The sequence below is a fragment of the Ips typographus genome, linkage group LG2 (genome assembly GCF_016097725.1).
Source record: "Ips typographus isolate SLU linkage group LG2, UJ_Ityp_2.0, whole genome shotgun sequence".
Lineage (NCBI taxonomy): Eukaryota > Metazoa > Arthropoda > Insecta > Coleoptera > Curculionidae > Ips > Ips typographus.
The window spans coordinates 16,976,387-16,988,338 of record NC_138423.1 but is presented as its reverse complement, the minus strand read 5'-3'; the positions used below and the strand labels follow the sequence as shown (position 1 = coordinate 16,988,338).

The 11,952-nt window shown below is 31.2% G+C and overlaps 1 protein-coding gene across 1 annotated transcript in view; it reads right to left on the bottom strand.

The window, feature by feature from the left end:
- Positions 1-542: 542 nt before the first annotated feature.
- Positions 543-11,952, bottom strand: part of C3G (C3G guanyl-nucleotide exchange factor) — a 29,800-nt gene continuing 18,390 nt past the window's right edge. The window contains 6 exon segments of the mRNA XM_081973222.1: positions 543-8,796; positions 8,879-9,010; positions 10,703-10,981; positions 11,044-11,265; positions 11,319-11,459; positions 11,518-11,686. Of these exon segments, the coding sequence (XP_081829348.1) occupies positions 8,667-8,796; positions 8,879-9,010; positions 10,703-10,981; positions 11,044-11,265; positions 11,319-11,459; positions 11,518-11,686 (1,073 nt within the window). The 3' untranslated portion in view covers positions 543-8,666.

Here is an 11,952-nt window from a genome sequence, read left to right as displayed (position 1 = left end):
CACCTTTTATTGTCAATGCTTTTAAGTAGGTACGTAAATACATATAGATTAGCTCCCACATTATGTGCGAGTGTCGTAAAAAGAACCTCTACTTTTCGTTAATTTTCACTTGCTGTGTACCACAAGCAGTGAACGTGTTTTGCGAGTATATTTTACTATTGTTTTATAATATTGCCCGATTAAACAATTAAACAAAGTGATAATTTTTAATAAATATTTGAACTACTGGCACAAATTTTGTAAAATAGAAAATTTCTTGAAACAGAACGTTAAAAAGGAAATAATACACACAGTGTCGAATGTAGGAGACTTTTTAAGTTTAGTTTATTTTTTTCCTAAAAGTGAAAAACTGACAGAATAATCCCCATAAATTTTCTCAACATACTTGATGACATTTTCAATTTCCTATAAAATTTGATTTACATTTGGAAAACTAATAATTAAAATTGAAAAAGTGGCAAAGCATCATTTAAAGTACTAATCACAAAGAAATCTGTAATGAAATCCTGAATTAGGTAGGACATAAAGATAAAAACACACAATTTATACTCTGACATTTCTATGTATTTTATCACACTATAAAGTAATTTAATAAAGCAATCAATATGTTTGGACGTACAATAATAAACGAATATCGTCACAAAACTGTAAAATTACAAGGTTATTTGTTAGATTGTGCACCCTCCTACTAAATTATCCACAATAACGATTTGCTTAAAGAGAAAGTGCCAGTGAATAAACCGTACGAGAGTATATCTTATAAATAATAATTCAAAACAAGTGCATAACATAACAAATTACCCAGAACTCGATAACACAGTAAAAATAGGTATACTGATTTGTATAACAAATCATAAAACATAAAGCTACGATACTCACACTAAATTATAAAATAAATTAAAATTTTATATAAATACTGTGTCTATTTACAACGCTTTCAATTGATGATAAATAAAAAATCTCATAAAATCTCTTATAACGCAAAGTTTCTGATCTTGAACAGTGAATGATTGGTAACTTACTTCTGGTCCAAAAAGAATTTAATAATTGATTTATTTCGAATAAATTATTATAAAAAAAATCAAACGAGATGACTTTGCTATGGGTATTCACACGCTCTGTACCTAATTGATTAGCATAATATTATATCATAAGATTAGTGTCGTGATACACCTAAATCAGCTGAATTCAATCACCCCTTACTCTAAAACTAGGGCTTATAGTTTAGTTAGGCCTCTATTATTATGGTTAACATTAACGTCAACTAAAATTGTGAGATAAAAGACAAAGTAAAGATGCGATTTTATTATTCTCGAAGCAATTTTAAAATATGTATCTAAGAGCATCATTTTAGTGGTTGATTTCTGATTTCCTCTAGTTTAAGACTAGTGTTTTCACCCTCATGCACCCTATAACCTAGAATGCATCTATTTTTCATTAATTACCGTTAGATTCGTACTTTATAACTAACAAATTATACAAAAAAGTGATTTGGCAAATAAATGGTACTCAATACAGGATGTGTCAAGTTTCAACCATTAATTAGTTCCATCAAAGCTTCCAGCACTGTCATTTCAAATTATTATCAATTTTTTAAATGAAAGATTGAACTTAAAATTATCCTGTATGTATAGATTTGACACTGGGTATCCATTTAGTGAGCAATGATTTATTTATATCTAATTTGACTGTTGTTTTTATAAAATAGCTTATAACCAAAGATAATGTCCTGAAGGTTGAAATATACTGAGAAGGTTATACAGTTCACTGACTTTAGCCAATTGTTGCTTTAGAAGGTTTTAGATTCCGAAACCTGAGAGCCAAAACTCAAAAATTCCAATGATAGTGCCACAGCTACATTTGGTCTTCTGTAAATATGTACGTTCTTTTGAAATTATAAAATATCAGCAGAGTTTAAACTAGGCCAGACAAAATGACGAACATTATGGTGGTTACCGAAATAAAATTATTAGGCAAATAATGGTACCAACTGCTTATAGAAGATCTATATGATTCTCTAACATAATCTTTACAGAAAACTAATATAATGCAGCTAAAATAAATGGAACTAGAGAGCTATGGAAAACAATGTTCAGAAAAGGCTTTGAAAAGACTCAATCTGCACAAACGCTCCAGGTAATTGAAACTAACCGACAATTATACGGGGTTATTCACGTTATTCGACACGGAAAATTATGACTAAAGTATTTACTTTCAACAGAGTTTTGATTCTGGGATGAAAAAGTATCAAAGTTATAGTATTTTATTTGATTTTCAAAATTTACGTTGAAAATAAAAGGTAATTTTATTGATGTTTGATAGGATTTAGGATTCATGGTTGAGAAATTGTCTAGCTCATACAGGATGTCTCAAAATTTTTACCCAATAATTGCAACCTTTAAACTTTAAAAACTTATCAAAATCCAATTGAACACCTATTTTATGGTTAAAGTAGATGCAAAATTTAATTATCTATCGAAAAATATCGATCCTTCTATGGTTAACTGTTCGCGTTTTCTCGGAAAGCCAACATTTCTCGAACTCACACCGGTTTTGAGTGATTTTTGATACCCTTGAGAAATTACCACAGATTCAAACTGTTTTAAATGACAGCTTAAATAGCGAATTAGCGAAATTTTTAGGAGTATATCCATTAAGATACTTAATAATTTTGCTGAAGGATTCAAAAACGGAGTTGGTATGTTTGTGTTTGTAGTCGAATGGTAGCCGTTTTAAACATTTTTATGAATTATTTTTGTAAATTGTATAGCAAATTTACAAAGTATTAAGCCACTATTTTATTCTAAGCTTTACTTAGATTACAACGATAGATATGTAATTGGAAAAAATACCAAGTGATCTTTGAACGATATCAAAAATCAGTCAAAGTCAGCTCTAGTTTAAGAAATGTCGATTTTCCAAGAAAACGTTAACAATTAGCGGTATGAAACCTTAATACTTTAATACTGTAACCATAAAATAGTTGGGGTTCTATTTGATTTTGACAAGGAAGGAAGGTTGAATGTTTAAATGTTAATATTTATTTAGTTTTAATTTGTGAGTGTGTGTTTTATTTTATTTTTACATTGCTTGTTTAGTTTTAGACATTAGTGTTCCCATTTAGATAAGACTCAAAACTTTTAGTTTATTCTTATAGTTAAGTGACCTTTTTATAACATGTATCTTTTGTAGCATTGATGCTAAATAAATACTTACTTATTTGTTCTACATTTTTACAAATTAAGGAATATTTGAGAAACTAAAGTTTAGACCTATCAAACATCAATGAAATTACCTTTTATTTTCAACGTAGATTCTGAAAATAAGGTAATATACTAGGTGTTCCATTTGGAAAAACATGACTTTGATACGTTTTCTGCATTTGGGACAACCGGTAAATCTTGAAAATATTTTTAAAAGATACCTCCAATAGGTCTATCTATATCCATCCCAGAATCAAAACTTTTTTGAAAGTGAATAGTTTAGTCACATTCTTCTGTGTCGAATAACGTGAATAACCCTGTATAGCTTTCTCCTTAAGGTTTTTTAAATTTTTCTTTTCAAGACAAAAACGCACCAGGACGGCTACAATTAAAAAAATCTATCGACAATGCTTATTTATATCTGTTGTTGATCTTATACAGTGCGTTTTTTTTAACGCGCAACATAGGATTTTACGTGTTAAATTTTTAAGCCCATGTTAGACCATTTTATTTTGGAACTGCAAGTCTATAACTTGACGGGTGTGTCTTTAGTACCCTGAAGCTTAAGTAAGTCTACCAATTTGGTCTAAAAAGTGATTAAAAACTGGAAAAAAATCATTTTTTTTCGAAAAGATTTTATCGTTCCATACTCCCTGTATGCATTGTTGTTCCTTGTTGTTTTTATACTGGCAGGGCAGGTAGCAGGTAAAGTGACATATTTTGACTGCATCACGACCCGACATCTTTTGAACGTCAAAAGGGCATTTTATGATTGTTTGGAATACTGTTTGGCTTCAAATGGAGGTCACTTTGAACAATTCAGTTATAAAAATACTTCTTTTGTTCTTAACTTTCTTGATATAAAGTTAATGATCACCCTGATTTACTTTCTACGCCAAATTTTACCTGCTACCTGCCGTGCCAGTATCAAAAACAACAAAGAACAACAATGCATACAGGGAGTAAGAAACGATAAAACCTTATCCAAAAAAGATGATTTTTTGCAAGCTTTTTAACACTTTTTAGGCCGAATTGGTAAACTTACTTAAGCTTCAGAGTACGAAACAGCCACCCGTCAAGTTTTATACTTGTAGTTCCAAAATAACATGGTCTAACATGGGCTTAAAAATTTAACACGTAAAATCCTATGTTGCGCGTTAGAAAAAACGCACTGTATGAACAATTTTATGTTGCACAAATCTCGATTTCAAACATTTGGACAAAAATGTTAACCCACAAAATGGACACCCAAAAAAAACGCATAAATAATATAGATAGTTAACCAAAAAGTCTAAGATTTTACTGCAAATATGACGTTCGTTATTTCGGACTAGTTAACACCTACACACTCATATCTTAAACCTTACTTATTACCAAGAATTTGCTACTATAATACTTACCGTACATACTTAGTGGTCGATTCATTAAATTGTAATTTTAAAATATGCTTACAAACACAACGGCATAAATTTCGAAGTGAATTAACGTATCCGTGAAACGCCTTTCTATTTACAGCTCTCTTCTCGTATAATCTCCCTAATAAAGTGACGTGACCACATAATTTAAAAACTTGTAAATGACCTATCTCAAAATTAAATGCGAATTTTCTTACTTTAATATGTGTATACATAAAAATTTCCTCTTAAACATATTCGTGAGCCGGCGTGACTAGAAGCGAAATTCTGCGTAAAGGAGTTTTTAAATTTAACCTAAATACTGAAGCTTGTTTGTTTAGACTGTGATTTAACACCCCTTCATTAGTTTTGGTTAAAGAATTTGTGATAAACCAATATACAGGCGAATGTTTATATTTTACTAAACAACTAACTTCCTAAATTTTGATCTATTAAAGATTAAAATAGCAAAGGTGCAGTATTTTTTCTAAATCGCCACAATCTAATGTCAAAATTTGCTTATTTTAAATAGATCACCCTGTATTTTATTTGCTCTATCGGAAGATTTTTTCATGATGTCAACTTTCACAGTTTATATTATTTTTTATGGTCACGTGACTGTTTTGATATGTACCAACTGGCCGTTACAGTGATGCAAGCTCAAAAATTGACTTATTTAAGTCACGTGACATATCTCTTACAATTTCAGATTTTACAACTGTCTAAATTTGATTTAGCAAATTTTCACAGTTTATACTATTTTTGTATGATCACGTGACTGTTTTGACAGGTTTCAAATGGCCTTTAAAGTGTTGCAAGCTCTAAAGTTGACTATTTAAGTCACGTGATATCTCTTACAATTTCAGATTAGCAGGAATCAATCTATCTAAATTTGATTTAGCAAGTTTTCACAGTTCAAACTATTTTTTATAGTCACGTTACTGTTTTGACAGGTGTCAACTGGCCGTTACAGTGTTGCAAGTTCAATAATTGGATTATAAAAGTCACGTGACATGTCTCTGTTTGCAATTTCAACTTTTGAAACTGTCTAAATTTAGTTATTGTGTAAGTTATAAACAATCACCCTGAACATCAGTTATTTTAGGGACACTCTGTGTAATTTCAGATCTGGAAATTAAATAAAAATCATGACTTTTAATCATTCGTTCAGCTTGTTTGTCTCATAAATACTCATATTTCTCAACTGTAAAGATTTGTATTCTCCAAACAAGGAGCATGTGAAATCATGGGTCGACCCATTAGAGTCTAGAAAAAATTTCAAATTGACAAATAAATTTCTATGTTACTTTGTTTTTCCAGTTAGCAATTTATAAATTGAATGAAAGTCAATACTAAACGGGAAATACTTTTTTAAACCATGGACAACTTATAGGACAATTTTTGCGTAATTAATATCACAGTCTAAACGCACTCACATTTTGTTACGTTTACTTAAGATTAATTGAAAGACGATCGTTACAGTTAACCTACTATTACGATGCTGAGACGAAGCCTTTTTACATTTTATGTCAGTATAGGTATTTTTGGTAAAGTATGATTAACAAATTTTCACACACCTGCACTAAATAAAAGTTAGAAAATTATTATTTCCTTAAGTCGTATTGATGATGTGGCTAAATTGACAAATGTGAGGTATATTTGCAGAGTGTAAAAAGTTTCTACTTACATAAATGGCAGGCGTGATGTTCTAATAATAAAAAACGCCAACACAACCATGTATTTTCTAATTTAGGCCTGATAATTCACTCAAGTAATTTGGTTTGTTTTTTTTTTTACTGCGAGCTGTACGTATTTATGTTATCACCATTCAAGTGCGGACAGTTATTCCTAAAATCTTATAGTAAACACCAATTATATCAGTCTTATTACCAAAAGCAAGCAAGGGGTAAAACGCAAAATTTCAATTTGCTAAGAATGTATGGTTAAAGCAAAATATTCACTAGCTATTTATGTAACCAGTTGGGAAAAGTACGTTTTTGTGTACACAAAAATTTAATTTCCCAACGTGTTACATACAAGATTTTTTTCTAATTTTGACCTCGGCGTTCAGAATACGATCATACAGAATAATACTTGTAAATCACCTTAAAAGACTTTAAAATAATGCAGGTGTACTCTTTTTAAAATATTGCAGGTGTACTATGTACCGTTGCCTAGATTCCCAAAATAATTTAATGTCAAGCTAGACACATTACTTTTGATCACAGATTTTTGGTGTTACTTTTCATTGGTAATTAAAAAGTAAGTACCAAAACCATGTCAAGCGAAGAAAGTGATATTAACAAAGATATTGAAGAAGCCGCCCAAAGATCCACTGTTATTCCGACAAAATCGAAAGGAAAGTATGATTTGGCATATGCCAAATTTGGTGCAAAGATAAAAATGTTCGAAGAAAAGAAGACCATGAAGAATTCCACCTTATGAAGCCTCTATTCTATGTTAAGAACGGAACTATCTCTAAAATGAAATGTGGACATCAAGAAATTTACTGGTTTACTTGCATTTTTAAAGCGTCACTCCAAAAATTATCAGCCTAAGAAGTCAAATGTCCTGACGAAAGAAAACATTGCTAATTTTCTCACAAAAGCTGACGATTCACATTACCTAATGACTAAGGTACCTGTTTATGACAATACCTAACGTATTTTTTAATAACGGATATTTGTTATTTTAGGTGGTCTTGATTATTGGCATCTCTGGTGCTTGCCGGAAAAGTGAATTAACATTTATTCGCGTGGATAACCTCGTTGATGAAGGACAGTACTTTAAAGTAACAATTCCTAACACAAAGACAAACATACGTCGTAAATAACATCGGGAAACATTGACGGGTTAAACTTCATTGAAATTATAAAAAAGTACGTTTCGTTGCGACCACCAAACATGAAACAGGACAGATTTTTTATTAAGTATTCTAACGGAAAATGTGGACCTCAACCTGTGGGTATTAATACTTTTGGAAATATACTGAAAAATATAGCGGCGTTTCTAAAATTACCCAATCCAGCTCTATACATTGTTTTCGAAGATCATCGACTACACTGCTTGCGGATTTTGGCGCAGATCTTTTACAAATTAAGCAACATGGAGGATGGAAGTCCAACGCAGTGGCAGAAGGTTACGTCGATAATTCCGTAGAGAATAAGCGGAGAATTGCATCCAGGTTTCTTGGAGAAGCTTTAGTGCAAAATACACAAATAAATACAAATGCAAACACATCTTTGTCATCTGGAGGCAGTATCAGTAATTGCTCAAATTGTGTTATAAATATTTATAAAGATTAGTTTTTCACCAAGTTTCATACACCTACATATTTCCAATAAATTTTCCAATGCACTTTCTTATAATCAATTACCTTATTGACTTTTATGATAATTTTTCAATAGGAATAATTATCTTATTGAATATAAACAATCAAATATTGAGTTAACCATTTTTTTCATAGTAGATATACCTACATACTTTTCACAACTGATTGCGAAATGTAAAACGTTGTATCACTGGCAAGGGTTATGAAAAGTGTCACTTTACATGTCAAAATTAGAAAAAAATTGTTTACAAAATTGATTGTTGGAATAAAGTATTCTGCATTCTACCCAACTAAATCCATTTACACGCAGCCTTGATTAATCTAATACTAGCTAACCCGTGAATATAATTGTTAATGTTTTGTTTGTTCGTAAAAGTTCAGTAGTGTTCATATTAATTGGGTGTTGGTTAGTGTTGAAATCACTTTCAGATATATTTTGACAAAAGTTTAGCATAAAGTGTTTATTCAGTGAACATTGTACCTCATTAGTGACTATTATTACCTAGCATAATAATTGCACAAAATCGATTTATTCAATATATTGCTTTAAGGGTCAAGTCATCGCCTAAGCTTCTTTATATGTTGTTCAATTGGCACTATTTTGCGTATTATTACCCAGAGAGTTCAAAGGCAAAAATCATCGTTTTAAGATCAACACGAATTAAAAACTCGTGGTTCGACTTCCACTACAGCCAGCTGTGGATTTATCAACATAACAAAAAATTCCTTGTTAAAGATTCAATACGTTTTTTTGCCGCCGCGGGGTTTAATTTTTTCTGATAGTTTCCACATAGCGTCTTCCCCAATGCAATCATCAAAGTTTTGGAAAAATTGGATTATTTTCTCGTTCTTTTTGAAAGTGTACGTTCTGAAAATAACGCCGAAACTTTATTACCGATTATTTCTTATAGGGATTTTGAAGAAAAATAATTGTTTCAAAAAATACTTACTCATTTTTGAACTTCTTCATGTTTTCCACGATGTTGAACTGTTGCCATCGTTTAGAGAAGTTAATCATCCCGTTGGGTAACAAATCAGTGTTTCCTATATGTACAAAAGTCAGATCTTGTAGTACTAATCCTCTAAAAAAATATTCCAGGTTAACACTCTAAGTAAAAACAGCTTACTGTTCTCGCGGACTGAGTTTACCCGTGCGTTATCCCCCTGTGATTTAGAAGTAGACATGCAATATTGACTTCATCCTTGTCTATTGTTCACTTTCAGAAAGGGTAAATATCTAAGTGAATGTCTTCCAAAATAAACATTTACTGATTAGCGCTTCTATTTCAGTCATTGTCAGTTTGAAAACCATCGAAATTTATTTGATTTGTTTACTATTAATTCTTTTCAGTTTCTTTGTGTTGTTAATCATTTATAAAGTTTTCTATTTACCACACCACCACAGTTCTTTTAAGAGCTATTGTTTCTACGCTTTTAACATTCTGTAAGTACTTTCATAATATTATTATTAATATTTTTATTTTTTTTATGTCGGCTGTCACGATCTAACCAAAATTGGCACAATTACTAACCTGTTTTGAAAAAAAAGTGGGAGTGTCTATTATGGTTTTTATTTAGCCATTTGGTTTTTCCTAAATTCGGAATTACTTACTATTACAGTATTTTTTTAGAAAATGCCTGGGAAAATTCTCCACAGACAAGCCCAGCAGTTAATTCTTAACCTTTGTGAATATTTTGAATTGGAAAAAAGCAATGGAGGACCTTTAGAAGCTTTATCATCTGTTCAGGAAGAAAATAAGAAATTTTACGACCTTACATATTCTTACTGATGTATTTCTTTTTTTGATACTAGAAGGTTGCAGCTGCTTTGAAAATTTCCTGCAAAACTGTTTATTCGACTCGGAAAAAGCAAGCAATTAATCTTATGATTTCCTCACCTAGAAAACGTAAATCGAGACGTTATCGACGGGTTAAGACCACTGATTTATCTGAAAGCATGAAAATGAATGTTCGAAATTCATTATATGATATCTACAACGATAGTATGTTAATAATAGTAAAATATATCTACTTTTGTAGAAACATCTATTAACATTTTATTGTTTCCAGAGACTGAGATTTTTGGGTTGCATTATAGATTTTTCATAAAAATTTCTTCAAACATATTAATAATAAAGTCATAGAAAAAATAAAATAAGCATCTAAAATGTTTTCCAGCAGGTTTAAAATAAAATAAGTGGATTGCAACCTGAAAATGAGATATGAGAAACTACAGCATCACTCAGAATGTCTTATTGAATTTTTAATTTGTTGTATTTATTTTAGAGAAACATGTAACCATCCAGAACCTAAATCAAGAGCTTAAGGTTAAAGAAATACTACATATTGGTGATACATCTTTGCAAATTTTGGTAAATAAATTAGGTTTCAAATTTAGACGGAATTCTATGATCCAAAGGGAGACTTCTCATAAACAAAAAATGTTATTTCGGTCAAGATATTTTTGATTTGCTTTGGTATAAGGTTGTTTTAGTGCAAATTTGCAGTCAAAGATCTCTACTTTCTGACTGACAATACACGCAAAATTTTAAACGTGACGAAGCTTTAGACACGCCCCTTTCTATAATATGAACACAACAGGTTTGTTGACGAAAACTTGATTTGATTCATATGATTATAAATAACGTAACCTTCGTGAGGCACGGGTAAACTCACTCCGCGAGAACAGTAACTTATCTATGTTATATAAAATTCAGTATTTAAACGTCAGTAATCTCCACATTTCATACAGGTTTGAAAGTTAAAATACTTACATGTATGGTATACAAGGTGGTTGCGTGTCCGACAAAGCTGTGCGATACGCCCTAAAACTAGAACTGCTATCAATAAGGGCACAGTATTCTTTTAGCCCTTCTTGCACTTGTTTCTGCCACTCTAATCGTCTAACTGGTGCAGAGTCAAGAGCGCTCAGCAGTGCCAGGTACGAGTTGAAATTGTTAATTTTCCTAAGATGCTTCATGATTTTGATAAATTTCAAAAAATACTTTTCGCGAATTTCTTTCGTTTCAGCGGTGAGAATTCTCGTCCTCGCCCTAAATAGATTACAAATAACTTAAAAACTGAATGGCGTTAACAAAAAAAAAACATTACTTACCAATAAGACATTTTGTTGAAATGCTCAGTAAACCGAGTCAAATTCGGACTACTCTCCTCTTTTTGCTCCTGCGCCCAAATTAAAACTTCGGGGATTTCAATTTTCATAAAAAGCTCCGCATCCAAAAGGGTCATCTGCTCAGCTATTTGCTCAGATTTAAAATCAAGTAAAGTGGTAGAAGTGCGTGTATTTAACGTCGTACTGGTGAGTACATGAGTATACCTAAAACACCACAATTTATAAAACAGACCAAATTTCTAACCGGTCATTTTTACCTCATTACTCTCTGCATAGCTTCATATCTCTCTAACAATTTTACTCTCAAAGCTTTAGCTAAAGTGAGCTCACCGCAAGAAATTAAGTGTTGCACAAAGTTCATTAATTTGATAGCCAAATTTTCATTCAAATCCAAAGATCTGGAAAAATTAATTGTTTTAATAGAACAAGTAGATTTCTTGTAATAAAAAAACTTACGTAAGATCGTTGACCACCCTAACAATAAGGGCAAATGCCTCTCTGTACCTGGACTTTTTGTCGTTTTGATAGTAGAAGTGATTGAATCTTCTGATTAGTTTTATGATTAAATCGATTGGTGTGATGAAGGTTCGGTAGGTCGTGAGGAACGCTTCTTGATATGCAAATACTACAAACATTTTATGAATTAGAATATTCACTCACTCACACAACACACACAAAATAATTTGACAAAAAAGTAAGTTTTGTTGGGGTTATACATATGGTTCGATTTTAAAATGTTTTGTTAATCTCATGTACTTATTGCCAAATTATAATTAATGTTCCATAGAAAAAGTGAAAGAAAAAAAACATTTCTTTAACAGTGTAGTGAATAAAATCACTACAGAATTATTATATTGACTTGAACGTATCTCTGTCTGTTGAGTCAACTCC